Source organism: Homarus americanus, unplaced genomic scaffold, assembly GCF_018991925.1.
Source record: "Homarus americanus isolate GMGI-L3 unplaced genomic scaffold, GMGI_Hamer_2.0 scaffold50281, whole genome shotgun sequence".
Classification (NCBI taxonomy): Eukaryota; Metazoa; Arthropoda; class Malacostraca; order Decapoda; family Nephropidae; genus Homarus; species Homarus americanus.
The window spans coordinates 4,374,403-4,389,887 of record NW_024742338.1 but is presented as its reverse complement, the minus strand read 5'-3'; the positions used below and the strand labels follow the sequence as shown (position 1 = coordinate 4,389,887).

General features: G+C 43.2%; 1 protein-coding gene across 1 annotated transcript; it reads left to right on the top strand.

The window, feature by feature from the left end:
* The first annotated feature begins 2,057 nt into the window (after positions 1 to 2,057).
* LOC121876870 (tripartite motif-containing protein 75-like) lies at positions 2,058 to 7,634 on the top strand. The gene is made up of 8 exons (XM_042382373.1): positions 2,058 to 2,206; positions 2,904 to 3,112; positions 3,498 to 3,594; positions 4,313 to 4,465; positions 4,988 to 5,392; positions 5,715 to 5,890; positions 6,279 to 6,395; positions 7,225 to 7,634. The coding sequence occupies exons 2-8, from the start codon at positions 2,925 to 2,927 to the stop codon at positions 7,448 to 7,450; spliced, it is 1,362 nt and encodes a 453-aa protein (XP_042238307.1). The 5' UTR covers positions 2,058 to 2,206; positions 2,904 to 2,924; the 3' UTR covers positions 7,451 to 7,634.
* Positions 7,635 to 15,485: the final 7,851 nt, after the last annotated feature.

Genomic DNA, 15,485 nt, shown 5'->3' with positions numbered 1-15,485 from the left:
TTTTAATCCGTATTGTTGTTGTTGTTGTTATTCTACATCCTGTTGTTATCGTTCGTGAGAGGGCGAAGTAGGGTAGTTTCTCGACTCATTAACTAATACTTCATTCCTATTGGTGGAGGCAACAGTTGCTTCACTCCTATTGGTGGAGACGACAGATGTTCAATGGCCTTGTTAGGAGTTGCTGAGAAAATATTATTGGTTAAGCTAATGATGGATGAGTCTCTCTCTCTCTCTCTTATCTGGCACGGGATTATGTGAATACGCAGGTATGTATGCATGTGTATATAGATATGACTGTGTGTGTGAGTGTATGTGTACATGATTAAGCATGAATGTTTGGGTGTACATAAGCACGTGTATGTTTTTGTACACCTTTGAATGTTAGCCTTTGTGTTTACAAGCGCACATGTGTGTGTGTGTGTGTGTGTGTGTGTGTGTCACTGGACCGTAAGCAACCACTGGTATGTTAATATACTCTCTTATACCCCCCCTCCTCCTCCTCCTCCACGACCTTGGTCTACTTGGCAGCACTTCCGGTAGAAACTTGCTAGTGACCATCCCTTCCCTCCCTTCAGTCTCGCGGTACCTTTACGTTAACCACGAGCCGGACAGCTGGGTGGTCCCCTCCCCCTTCTCTCTCTCTCTTGTTCTCTCTCCCTCCCCTTATCTGGCTCTGTATCTCTCTCAGTCTCTTTCTCTCAATTTATCTCTCCATCTTTGAGACAGACCCCTACCGAGACAACAGGAGACGCGGCGTTGGTCGACTCCCCCAGTAAGATACTTTTTGGCGGGGATATAAGTACGTCCTCTTACTTATTAAAGTATTGCTCTAGAGAAGTAAACATCTAACCTAACCTAATCTACATCCAATGAGTGTTTATGTCCTTAGAGACGCTCGTTTGATTCTGTGTTGCTGTTGTGTGAAGTAATGTTTAATCTTTGACATTCATTTGTTTTTATCTATTTTGAGACAATAAACTATACGTTCTTTTCTCACTTAAATCTAAATTTTGTGAAACCATCAAGTAAAAAAACTTTAAGACGAAATATTCATATATATGCAAGAAATCACTGTAGGTGCGCGTGATCTAGGTATATGCTGATAACCACAAGGAAAGAAGAAAACACGAAGTTCCCAAGCGCTTTCGTGTAATTCACATCTTCAGGGCTGAGTACAGACTAAAGAGAAATACAAACCAAGGTGTATACACCTTGGTTTGTATTTCTCTTTAGTCTGTACTCACCCCTGAAGATGTGAATTACACGAAAGCGCTTGGGAACTTCGTGTTTTCTTCTTTCCTTGTGGTTATCAGCATATATATATATATTTAAAGACACTCATTTGAATCAATTTACATTGTTGAATATTCAGTTGTGTGTGGCTCCTCAGTTTAACCCGAGACTTGACGTAACATGACTTAAGTTAAGTTGTATTGTTTATTGAAGTTGTAATTGATATATTCCGCTGAGGACGATGATCTCTTCTACCCTCCCTCTTTTCCCTCTCACCCACTCCGTCTCCCTCACTCCCACCACTACCCCTTTCTCCTCGCTCACTCTCCCACCCTCTCCCCCCTCTCTCAACCCTTTCACTCTCTTCTTCCTCCCTCTGTCACCCTCCCTTTCTCTCTCTCTCCCTCCTTTGCTCTCCTCTCCCCCAGTTACCTCCCCTGGCGGCACAACACACAGTTAACACATAACCTGGCGATAACAACCGCTTAATGATTCATAGAAAGATAGTTATTGAATACTTATAATTATACTACTACTACTAATATTACTAATAGACGCTAAAGGAAAATGGAAATAAACATGCAAAATATGGCAAAACACACACACACACACACACACAAAATGATACCAATAATCTGCACCAGGATACTAGACACTAGACCTGTGGCCTTACAGATAAAGAGATTACACTGTGTACACGGCGGACAGATACTGATCAGGATGGCTTAGTGATACATGACTCAGAGTAAGGACTTTCGACTCTTTGGTCTGAGGACGAAGGCAAGCGTTATCAGTGCTTGACAAAAGTATCGGGAGGGGAGGTGAGTTGGTCTAGTCATATACACGCTGTGAACCACGACAGACACACATACATAGTTGGTTACTGACTGGTGCTTTTTTTTCTACTGACGAAGGGCGAGGGATTATTCTGCGGTGTGGGGGATCCTACTGACGACGGCAGCAGTATATTAAGGTATAAGGTTTACTCCCACCATGACGCCTTGTGGTCATGTTGTTCTCTTTAAGTTATAACTCTTACCTCACTACTGTAGAAGGTATCTGTCAGGAGGAGGATCTTGTTTGCGTTACTCCTTTGTCAGTATGAGTCTACCGTAGGTTTCAGGTAACTACTTTATGTCGCGGAGCTTTGTTTACATAGCCGCACCACAACTCGGCGCTGTGCGTATTTCAACTCTTGCCCTTAACCTAGATCTTGAATACAAACACAAGTAAAAAGAAAAAAAAAGAAAATCAACAACAAAACTGTATTTAACTGAGTCATTCACACCTGTAATCAGTTTGTAGGATCCTGGTCGTGACAGGTACGTACGTGACTGATGACTGAGAAGCACGAGTCTTGCCGCCCTCTGTGACGGTGTGTGTGTGTGTGTGTGTATTCTCGTCCTTTTCCTCTCCTCCTTGTTCGTTTTCTTCTTTGTTACTTTTTTATTTTACATTTTCGTGTTTTTGTTATCTATCTTCTCATGCCTCTTTTTACTACCTTTTTTATTCCAATTTCCTTCTATTTTTGACTTTATGCTCTCATCTTGTGCTTATTCTGTTCCTCCACAATTCTTTTCTTCATCTTTCCTTCATTTGTTCTCATTCTTTCCTGTTCTATCTCTTCTGTTTTCATTTCTTCTTTCATCTTTCATATTTCTTCTCTCTAGTGACAGTGTCGAGGTCCTGCCATGGCGACGTCTTTACCCACATCTCAGTTACCAGCAGCTGAGTCGGCTCTCACTTGCGGAGTGTGTTTGTCAGACTTCGATGCTGGCTTCCGAAGGCCCCTTCTGCTACCGAAATGTGGCCACACCTTCTGCAGGCTGTGTATCAAGGATCTGGCAGCTCGAGGGGATATCTCTTGTCCATCCTGCAGGTAAAGTAACAAAGAATCACCTGAAATTAAGTCCCCACCAAAAAGATTTCACAATATGATTAAACACCCTAAACTACCCCCTCCCCACACTCGCCACCCCTTCCCCACACTCGCCACCCCCTCCCCACACTCGCCACCCCGTCCCCCTATTCCTCCCACCCCTCAGTTTTAGCTTCGAGATGTTTTTTTTTGGGTGGGGGGGACAACTCACATCCCGGAGTTGTTTGTTTTACCTGACAATTTTAGCTTTTTAACTCCCGCCTCGAGCATGTTCCTGCGTATTTTGGGTCAGTAGATTAAGGGGCGTGGTTGGGGTGCAGGAATGGTTGTAATTAAGACCAGGTAGAGTTCCTCATTAAGCTGGGGTGGTTGTGTCGTGTTGCAGGTACAAGTACAGTGAGGTGGAACCCGACAACCTGCCAATCAACTTTAACATACAGTGTCTTTCGTCCTCAACCAAGGTCTTCCCTACAATCTCTAAGGTAAAACACACACACACACACACACACACACACACACACACACACACACACCGATAGATATAAGAGCAGCACCATCCCATCTATTGTTAAAATAATAAACAACTCCTGATTTATGTACTGTACAGCCCTGTAAATGTATTCAATGCATATTATATCATTATGTCTAAATCAAATGTAAGTCTGTATATTTTCAGTCACCGGCTGCAACTCTATTAATAAACCGTTTATTATTATTATTATTATTATTACACACACACATGCATTAACTATGTACACAATAACACATCAAATTGCAATATTAGAATGAAAAATTAAACGACTAATAATTTTTAAGTATTTACTGCCTACGACTCTGTGGTAACCAGTGCAGTTGTAATTGTTGAATTATCTCGATATTAAACACTTAATGATTTATAGTTTTGTTTACCATTAAATACCGCCAGCATGACTATCATAGAAAACGGACAATATTTAGGGAAATAGTTAGGATAACTCAAACAACTTGAAGGAGAGCTAGAAAATAGTATTGTGAGATATAATTTGATTTAATTTGAGTGTCCGTCGGCCCTTATTGATTTTAAGTTAGATTAGGTTAGGTTGGGTTTGGTTAAATTAGGTTAGGTTAGGTTAAGTTAAAAATTTTTGGTTCTCACTGAGGAAAAAGTTTGACTCCTCGGATTAAATTTTCGGCTAAGACTTAACTAAATACGTAATGCAGATAGAGGACCCGGGGAGCCTGTGTGTGGACCACAAGGTAAGGCTGGCCTTCTGGTGTAGCAGCTGCGAGGTGGCCGCCTGTGGGGAGTGTCTCTATGATCGACACCCACGACCATCACACACTATCTGTCGCATCGAGGAGGTGGTAGAGCAGGTGAGAGAGAGAGAGAGAGAGAGAGAGAGAGAGAGAGAGAGAGAGAGAGAGAGAGAGAGAGAGAGAGAGAGAGAGAGAGTAGTAGTAGTAGTAGCAGTGAAGGTGTTAAGGTGTTGTGTAAGTGGATGAAATAATGAGAGCGGGACTGGCTGGTTATTAACTCTGGCAGACCGTAAACTTGGGTGGGAGAGGATGTAAACAGAGTGATGGTTGTGTTAAGGTTACTTGAGGTTGTCTTAGGTACTTAGTGCACTGCTGGGAGACTTCAGCACCAGGCTACCAACGTTACCTGAGAGAGATTACGTTTCTGTCAGGTAATACAGGAGACAAGTTATCCAAGACAGATCAGATAGATGAATGAAATTATGCTCGGTGGTACATGTGGTTTTTATGTTAAATATTTTCACTGTGGTCTTAATGTATCAGTCAGAGGCAGAGCTGTAAGTTCCTGTACTACAGTAACTCCTTTAAGTCTCTCTAAGGCTCTGTAACTCCTGTAAGTGAGTCAGGATTTACTTACAGGTGAAGGAGCGAGCGCAGCGTCTGGCCCGTGAGAGCTGTGGGGATGTGGTCGTGCGTCTTGGAGAGTCCGTCAAACGCACGCTACGAGACGTGTCGGACTTACAGGAGGCAGCTCACCTCCTCCAGGAGACGGCCAGGATCTATCGCTCGGCTCAGGTGGCAGACAGCCTCCCCTCCATCACCTCCGTCTTCGAGTCGGCCAAGACAGTGAAACAGAAAGTCGGGGCGCTGGAACACTCGGAGGAGGGCGGCTACACCATGCCGATAGAAGCGATCGTGAGTTCGAGACCCGCCGTGTTGGCCCTCAGCGAGTCGGGGGGTCTGGCCCAGGTGAAGGTGGAGAGGAAGGGTATCCATATATACAGTCTGCGGCCAACCTCCACCGCCTACAGCGTCGCGATCAAGGTAGAGTGTCGGTGTGGTGCCCCCTCTACAGCCAGTACTGCCCCCCCCCTCCTCGCTCTCTCTGTGTCCAGTTTATGAAATATCTATCTTAATGATCAATGAATATATCTATCAACATTGTCTTAGGTTTAGCAAGATATCACAAATATCTTTCACCAATTCCAAAATCTGACTCCAAGACTGTGGTGATTCAATCAACTTCCTTTCCAGGACTTTTAAGATGACCACTTGACCACTGACCTGGCCTTATCCATCTCAAACCTGACCTCTGACCTCTTCGTCCCACCCATAACAAACCCCTCACCTCTCCTAACACCCACAGCTGACCGTGTTGATGTCTTGTGTGAAGAAGGAGTCACCGCTCGTGTTTCTGGACCTCAAGGCTGGGGAGCGTCGGCTAGGTCGGGTGTACATCACGCTGGTTGGTACTATGAGGCGCTCCCAGCAGTTTATAGCACTCTGTCTCGGTAACCTGGGACATTCTTACCGTGGTACCAGGTGAGGTATGCTTCTCACCTCTACTATCAAATACCTTACTCTCTCTTTCCTTTTCTCTCATATACCCCACTCTCTCTCTCTCTCTCAGTCTCTCTCTCTCTCATTCTTCTTCTTTCCTTAAACACCTCTCTCTCTCTCTCTCTCTCTCTCTCTCTCTCTCTCTCTCTCTCTCTCACTTCCTACTCCACTTTTCACGAAACACTTTACCTTCGTTAAGTTGATATAAGTAAAAATATAAGTAGTCTCCTCCCACGAAAATCTACATGTAATAAGCAGATAAAAGTATTTGTAAGTAAATTATAAGTAAATACAACCCCCCAACATGAAAACCTAATCAATAAGTGTATAAAATGCTTGTAAGTGGATCATAAGTGTTTCCCTCTGACAGGTTCGACGGCATCAGTGAGAAAGGTCAGCCAGGAGAGTACTTGAGGGGTGGTGACTATCAAGGAAGAGGAGGATTAGGGGGAGAGGCCCTTATGGACAACCTTGAGTGGGGTGGACAGTAAGTATGAGTCAATCTATAAGTGTGAGTCAATGTGTACGTGAGTCAATGTGTACGTGAGTCAATGTATACGTAAGTGTGAGTCAATGTATAAGTCAATTTATGAGTCAATGTATACGTGTGAGTCAATATATGAGTCAATTTATGAGTCAATATATAAGTGTGAGTCAATGTATGAGTCAATCTATAAGTGTGAGTCAATGTGTACGTGAGTCAATGTATAAGTGTGAGTCAATGTGTACGTGAGTCAATGTGTACGTGAGTCAATGTATACGTAAGTGTGAGTCAATGTATAAGTCAATTTATGAGTCAATGTATACGTGTGAGTCAATATATGAGTCAATTTATGAGTCAATATATAAGTGTGAGTCAATGTATACGTGTGAGTCAATGTATAAGTGTGAGTCAATGTATACGTGTGAGTCAATGTATAAGTGTGAGTCAATGTATTCGTGTGAGTCAATGTATACGTGTGAGTCAATGTATAAGTGTGAGTCAATGTATAAGTGTGAGTCAATGTATACGTGTGAGTCAATGTATATGTGTGAGTCAATGTATACGTGTGAGTCAATGTATAAGTGTGAGTCAATGTATACGTGTGAGTCAATGTATAAGTGTGAGTCAATGTATAAGTGTGAGTCAATGTATAAGTGTGAGTCAATGTATAAGTGTGAGTCAATGTATAAGTATGAGTGAGATTAAAAAGTAATGTGTGTGTGTGTGTAAATGAGTAAGACAGACAGACACAGACAGACAGACACAGACAGACAGACAGACAGACACGGACAGACCTCAGCAACACTCACTCATCACCACACTCCTCACACAGGTGGGCCAAACCCAAGGCAGCAGGACAGGTGTGTGGGGTCGGCGGTGAAGAAGGGAAAAAATTTGGCTCACTCTTCGCCATCTGCCTCCGTGACAACCCCGAGGACACCTTCAGAGTTCCCTTCGGCGAGGTGACGGAGGGCCTGGAGGTGTTGGAGATCGCCAGCAGACACGAACCTTTCAGAGTGGTACACATTAGCGACTGTGGTCTGGTGATCCCGTTGTGAGAGAGAGAGAGAGAGAGAGAGAGTTTAGGTGGAAGGGAAGGAGGAAAGTATCACTGTCGGAGGTACTGTACTGTGTCTACTTTCCTGACAGACTGAGGGTCGGAAAGTGTGTTAAGAACATAAGAACATAAGAATGGAGGAAACTGCAGCGGGCCTATTGGCCCATACTGGGCAGTCCCGTTTACACCCAACCCCTATTGCTCATATGAGCATCCAACCTATGTTTGAAGCAATTCAGAGTATTCGAGTTAATGATGATATTTGGTAACTTGTTCCATTCATCCACTACTCTGTTTCCAAACCAGCGTTTACCTATTTCACCCCTAAATCTAAATTTGTCTAATTTAAAACCATTGTTACGAGTTCGCTCCTGGTTGAATAGTTTGAGTACCTTTGTAATGTCCCCTTTGTTTAGCCCTGCCTTCCACTTATACACCTCTATCAGATCGCCCCTCGCTCTACGTCTCTCAAGTGAGTGCAAATTAAGATGCTTTAACCTGTCTCTATACTCAAGGTTCCTAATGCCCGGGATTAGTCTTGTCATTCTCCTCTGAATTCTTTCCAAGGATTTTATATCCATTCTGTAATACGGTGACCAGAACTGAACTGCGTAATCCAGGTGTGGTCTCACAAGAGCAAGATACAGTTTTAGGATGACCTCGCTAGTCTTGTAACTAACACTCCTTTGTATGAACCCAAGTACTTTATTAGCCTTGTTACGAGCAAAAACACATTGTTTACTTGGCTTAAGGTTCCTACTTATCATTACTCCTAAATCTCTCTCGCAGTCGGATTTCTCTATGGCATCGTTGTTCATCTGGTATCTGGTTTCCCTGTTTACATCTCCTATACTGAGTACTTTACATTTGTGACGTTGAATTTCATCTGCCATTTTTCAGACCATTCGAAAATTTGTTTAGATCTTCCTGTAGTTTTGCCGAGTCCTCGTCCAGATTTGATAACACGTCCTATTTTAGTGTCATCAGCAAATTTACTTATGTTGCTGTCATGCCGATATCTATGTCGTTTATGTATATAATAAATAATAATGAATTAAAATGCAAACCTTGAGAACTCCACTTGTGACGTTGCACTCCCATGGGACTTAGTGCCGTTAATGCTCACTACTGTTTCTGTCCTGTAACCCGCCCTAATGCATTAAGGATACTTCCGCAGCGATGCCATGAGCTTCTACCTTTCTAATTAGTCTTTCGTGGGGGACTCTGTCGAAGGCTTTGCTAAAGTCGAGATATACCACATCATAATTGTGCCCCTCGTCCACCGATTCGAAAACGGATGAAAAGAATGTTAATAGATTAGTTAGGCAAGAACGTCCGCTTGTGAAGCCATGCTGGGATCATTGATCAATCGGTGCTTCTCCAGGTGATTTCGAATAGAGTTTGAAATGATTGCTTCCAGTAATTTCCCTACTATTGATGCTAGACTGATTGGGCGGTAGTTAGAGGATAGTGATCTATCCCCCTTCTTGAAAATCGGTATTACATTCGCTATCCTCCAGGATTCTGGTACTACACCTGTTTTTAATGACATATTTAAACAACTTTGTAAGAGACATCTATTCTTCCTTGTTCATACAATACTCTTGGCAAATGTCTCATCGGGACCGGGTGACTTATTGGGCTTTAGTTTTGTATCTATTTGCTTACCTAACATCGTTACTAATCACTACTATCTCGCAACAATTCTTTCTTCCTATCTCTGAATAGAGGGTACCTCGGGTATCATGTTTAAATTTTTAGTGGTGAAAACTGGTAGAAAAATATTTATTCAAATTAGCTGCTCATTTCTCCGTCGTTATCAGTGAGCTCCTTGAGAATCTGACCCGTGGTCCAATCTTTTCTCGTACATTTGGTACGAATCCTTTGGGGTTTGTCTTCCTTACTCCCTTACTTTCCTTGCACCATTATTCCTCTTGCTTTCCCTAACTTATCTCGTTTCAACCCTACTCCTTCAAAACACCTGTATTTAAAGGTGAATTTCATACGATTTATCCTTCTACCTATAGCCTTCCTTTGGCCAATGATGTTCTTTAAATAATTATTTATCCCTTTAAGAGATTGTTGTCTGATCTGAGTTTTTTGTATGGTTATCTTCTGCTGCTGTGCATTAAGTAACTCACTATTTAGGGGTGTCGTGGAGACTCGGCAATCTGAATCTCGTTATCGGAATTAGGTGTCATCTGTCCGGTTTTCGTAAGCGGCATACCTCTCTCAGCTGCCTCTTTAAACTGTCAAAGTTTGCCCTTCTGAAATCTGGTTCTTTAGTGGAATTTTCCTTACGTCTGCCCTGAAAATCTAACTGGAATCGAATTTCTTTGTGATCGCTGTTTGCAAGTTCGTTCCCTACCTCGACATTGCTAATTAGGTTTTCTCTGTTCGACAGAACTAAGTCCAGTATATTATTACCCCATGTGGGTTCGGTTATATGTTGACTTAGGAAACAGTCCTGGATCGTCTCGAGAAAATCCTGTGATTCTGAGTTACCCGTAAGGTCAGTCCAATCTATTTGGCCAAGGTTAAAGTCGCCTACTATACAGACTTTGTTGTGTATGGAAGCCCTGCGCATTTCATCCCAGATAAGTCGCTCATTGACGCTATCAAGATTGGGGGGTCTATATATTACTCCTGTGATTAATTTCCCTGACAAGTGACTGTCATTGGGAGTAATGGTTGTAAACGGTGGGCTATTATTGTTATTATTATTATTATTATTATTATTATTATTATTGTTATTATTATTATTGTTATTATTATTATTGTTATTATTATTATTATTATTATTATTATTATTATTATTATTATTATTATTGTTATTATTGTTATTATTATTATTATTATTATTATCATTATTATTGTTATTATTATTATTATTGTTGTTATTATTATTATTATTATTATTATTATTATTGTTATTATTATTATTATTATTGTTATTATTATTACTATTATTATTATTATTATTATTATTATTATTATTATTATTATTGTTATTATTATTGTTATTATTGTTATTATTGTTATTATTATTACCTTTAATTGGGAGATATAAAATGTTATAAGATAAATTAATAATATAGTTATCGGACAGTATATCGACCCTACGAAAGGTCAGTCACTTGTAAACAAAGATGTGTCATGGCGGCTGAACTAACTTGACCGTATTACAGGATGGATATAGAATCATTGGAAAGAATTCAGAGGAGAATGACAAGACTAATCCCGGGCATTAGGAACCTTGAGTATAGAGACAGGTTAAAGCATCTTAATTTGCACTCCCTCGAGAGACGTAGAGCGAGGGGCGACCTGATAGAGGTGTATAAGTGGAAGTCAGGGCTAAACAAAGGGGACATTACAAAGGTACTCAAACTATCCAACCAGGAGCGAACTCGTAACAATGGTTTTAAATTGGACAAATTTAGATTTAGGCGTGAAATAGGTAAACATTGGTTTGGAAACAGAGTAGTGGATGAATGGAACAAGTTACCAAATATCATCATTAACTCGAATATGCTGGATAGCTTCAAACATAGGTTGGATGCTTATATGAGCAATAGGGGTTGGGTGTAAACGGGACTGCCCAGTATGGACCAATAGGCCCGCTGCAGTTTCCTCCATTTTTATGTTCTTATGTTCTTATGTTAACCTGACCTGACCTAACCTGACCTGACCTGTCCTGACCTAACCTGACCTGACCTAACATAACCTAACCTAACCTAAGAACGACTGATTTATCTTTGCCAAACATTAAGAAGAAAATTGATGAAAAACATAAACATAAACAATAACAAATAAATAAATAAATCACTTTATATATTTTTTTACCCCATTATTATTGTTATGTGATTATTTAATGTTCACGTTTCTTCTCCCCTTCTTGTTCTTCTTCTTCTACACACACACACACTCTTTTTCTATCTCTCTTACTTTACCTACATTCATTTCTCTTTATATATCTCCCTCTCTGTTTGCTTCTCTCTCTCTATCTCTCCCTCTCTATTTCGTTTACTCTGCATTTATATCTCTCTATCTCTCTTACTTTTTACCTCTCTCTCTCTCTCTCTCTCTCTCTCTCTCTCTCTCTCTCTCCACTTTTCACCCTGTCTGTCTGTCTGTCTGTCAACCAAAGTCTTAATATATTGACAGACAGACAGACTAATTTCCTGACAAATGAACTCTAAAACTGTCAACAGGTAGGGCAGAAGTGGTGGTGGGGTGGTGGTGGTGGGCCAAGGTGGAGGCGTGTCTGTGTGTGTGTTGCTCCTGTCCTTGTGCTGGATGTGCCTCCCCCACGCCCTCCCTCCATACCATCACCTTCTCCTCCCCACCCCTCCCCCGTCTTCACCCCCCCCACCCACCCATCACCCCCCATCCCACCCACGCCCATCACCCTTCGTCCTCCATCACCCATCACCCCCACACACACCCCACCCACCTTCCCGAGGCTGGCACTTCACTATAGTAACCCCAGATAACTTTACTCAGCTAAGAAACATTCAGAGAACTAGTTACCATTTTGTGTTGACTTCTTCGTCTGCTCAGTGTCTGCCCCCCACTAGACGCGGCACTCTTAAAGGCAGCTTTGGCGTCTCACATCGTCTTTTTTGCCTCAACTCTCGGATTCTCTGCTCGACTGACTTACGTTAATTTTCCGCGGTTAAGTGAAGCTCCATATGTAGAGTAAACTAGTAAGTAACGTAAGTAGATTTAGTTTTAGAAGTATTCGGTATCACACTTTGAAAATATTAGTTAAGTGTTTTGTTTAGTGATGTTGATATTCCTGAATACACCTGATGCGTTTGTTTTCGGGGAAAATATCAAAATCTTTCGGCCAGTGTTCAATTATAAAGACGGTAAAATAATAACGATACATTTTGAAGGATTGCACAAAAATTAATTAAATATAAGTGAACACAATGATGAGGGTTAACACACTTATAACCCAGGAGGTATACTTTTCCTAAATGGATTCTCGTAAACACAAATATTGTAAATGGCTTTTATAATCGCCTGAAAACATCGAAAACAATACTTACACTTCAGCCAGTTGTAAAAGCCAGACAGACAGACAGACACTTGGACAAAATCACCATTACACTGGTCGTACAGAAGGTGAACGAAGCAAACAACAAGCCGGGCTGATGACACTCAACACTGACCAATGGCCACCAACAAACCTCGTAAACACAGGGATGGGGCCTTGATCCATGTGAAATTTTACCACCATCTTGTATATCGTATAATCTGTATTGTGTATGTATATGCTGTATAAATCTGGACTTGTATTACGATTTTAGTCAATAACTATTTTGTGTTTTTATCTACTTCTCTTAATATAATCGTAAATATACTTGGTCATGGAGGAGGAGGAGGAGGAGGACTTGGTAGATGTGAGAAGTGAGAGATAAACACCCGTTACTTCCCCTGTGTTTGTTTACATAGTGTTAGTCTGCCTCTTAATATCTGGTGAGGGTAAATACCTTGTTGAAACACCCGTCATCTTTATAACTAGTAAACTTAGCTGTTACTGAACCTAATAATTATAACAACTGAGGGGAAGGAGGAGGGAGGGGAAGGAGGGAGGGAGGAGGAAGGAGTTAAGGGAGGGGTTAATATTGTCTACTGAGGGAAGAGCTTAAAGGTGTTTAGCTACTGTTAATCCAGCCACACCCGCCTCTCCTGACTTAACTGATTGGTGTTAGTTGTCTGAGGGATGTGTGTTTTTCCCCAGAGGGATTTCTGTCTGTCTCGATTTTTTCACTTTGTATGTATGTATGTATGTATGTATGTATGTATGTATGTATGTATGTATGTATGTATGTATGTATGTATGTATGTATGTATGTATGTATGTATGTATGTATGTATGTATGTATGTATGTATGTATGTATGTATGTATGTATGTATGTATGTATGTATGTATGTATGTATGTATGTATGTATGTATGAATGTATGTATGTATGTTACCCTTATACACTCTTACCCACAACAACTTTTATTCATTCTCTTATCCTGTTCGATACTTGTCAGGTCATTAAGTGTCGGTCTGTTGTGTGTTCCTAAGGATGAAGGGGAAGGAAGGGGAAGGCAGGAAAGGAAGGAAGGAAGGAGGAAAGAAGGAAGGAAGGGAGGAAAGAAGGAAGGAATGCAGGAAGGAGGAAGGAGGGGAAGGAAGGAAGGAAGGAAGGAAGGAAGGGAAGGAAAGAAGGAAGGAAGGAAGGAAGGAAGGAAGGAAGGGAGGAAGGTAGGAAGGAAGGGAGGAAAGAAGGAAGGAAGGCAGGAAGGAAGGAAGGAAGGAAGGAAGGAAGGTAGGAAGGTAAGGCAGGAGGAGGGGAGGAGGGTAAGTCCCACCACCCGGAGACCATCAAAGGCGTGACGTCACACCTAAAAACGAGAAGGCGGGTATGATGACCGAAAGGCTGACCCAGATACTGTAAGAGTGTGGTGGTGTGGTGACATGGTGTGGTGTGGTGGTGTGGTGACATGGTGTGGTGGTGGTGTGGTGTGGTGTGGTGGTGTGGTGACATGGTGGTGGTGTGGTGTGGGTGACATGGTGTGGTGGGTGGTGTGTGGTGACATGGTGTGGTGGTGGTGGTGTGGTGTGGTGTGGTGACATGTGGTGGTGTGGTGTGGTGACATGGTGTGGTGGTGTGGTGGTGGTGGTGTGGTGGTGGTGTGGGTGAGTGGTGTGGTGGTGGTGTGGTGTGGTGTGGTGTGTGGTGTGGTGACATGGTGTGGTGGTGGTGTGGTGTGGTGGTGGTGGTGGTGGTGTGTGTGGGTGGTGGTGTGTGGTGGTGGTGTGGTGTGGTGTGGTGGTGGTGTGTGTGGTGGTGGTGTGGTGGTGTGTGGTGTGGTGTGGTGTGGTGTGGTGGTGGTGGTGTGGTGTGGTGTGGTGGTGTGGTGGTGGTGGTGGTGGTGTGGTGTGGTGTGGTGTGGTGGTGGTGTGGTGTGGTGTGGTGGTGTGGTGTGGTGTGGTGGTGGTGGTGGTGTGTGGTGTGGGTGGTGGTGGTGGTGTGGTGTGGTGGTGGTGTGGTGTGGTGTGGTGGTGGTGTGGTGTGGTGTGGTGGTGGTGGTGTGGTGTGGTGTGGTGTGGTGGTGGTGTGTGTGGTGTGGTGGTGGTGTGGTGGTGGTGTGGTGGTGGTGGTGGTGTGGTGTGGTGTGGTGGTGGTGTGGTGTGGTGTGGTGGTGGTGGTGTGGTGTGGTGTTGTGGTGTGGTGGTGGTGTGTGTGGTGTGGTGGTGGTGGTGGTGGTGTGGTGACATGGTGTGTGGTGGTGTGGTGGTGTGGTGTGGTGTGGTGGTGGTGGTGTGGTGTGTGTGGTGACATGGTGTGGTGGGTGGTGTGGTGGTGACATGGTGTGGTGGTGGTGTGGTGACATGGTGTGGTGGTGGTGTGTGGTGACATGGTGTGGTGGTGTGTGGTGGTGTGGTGTGGTGACATGGTGTGTGGTGGTGTGGTGACATGGTGTGGTTGTGGTGTGGTGATGGTCAGGATATTGTGGTGTTGAGTGTTACAGAGTATTTCCAGTACGGTGTTTGTGTAGTTCAGTATAGAGCAGCAGTTTGTTGAGGTACTATTGGAGACGCACAGGTGGTATTGGTGATACTGGTGATAGTGGTGGTGGTGGTAGTGAGGGTGGTGGTGGTGTAGTGAGGGTGGTGGTGGTAGTGAGGTGGGTGGGGGTGAGTGGTAGTGGTGGTGGTAGTGGTGATAGTAGTGGTGGTGGTGGTGGTGGGATAGTGGTGGTGGTGGTGTAGTGAGGTGGTGGTTATTCTAGTAGAAGTGGTAGTGGTGCATACATCACTTCCCACACCACGATAACCAACCACTAAACACACTTCCACCCCTACCACACCCAGACTCCTCTACCACCACCTGCCACCACCACCACCAAACCTGCCACAACAGACGGGTGTAAGAGAGCGGACCAACAAGGCTACACCACCACACCCCCTATCCTCTCACTACACACCATACCCCCCCTTCTCCCCCACTACAACCCTAACCTTAGCGGCAT

Bases quoted from the DNA above. Each gene is read 5' to 3' on its own strand.
- LOC121876870 (XM_042382373.1), top strand. From the start codon at position 2,925: ATGGCGACGTCTTTACCCACATCTCAGTTACCAGCAGCTGAGTCGGCT. The intron at 3,113-3,497 runs GTAAAGTAACAA...GTCGTGTTGCAG, and splicing joins ATCTCTTGTCCATCCTGCAG to GTACAAGTACAGTGAGGTGG. The intron at 6,396-7,224 runs GTAAGTATGAGT...CTCCTCACACAG, and splicing joins AACCTTGAGTGGGGTGGACA to GTGGGCCAAACCCAAGGCAG.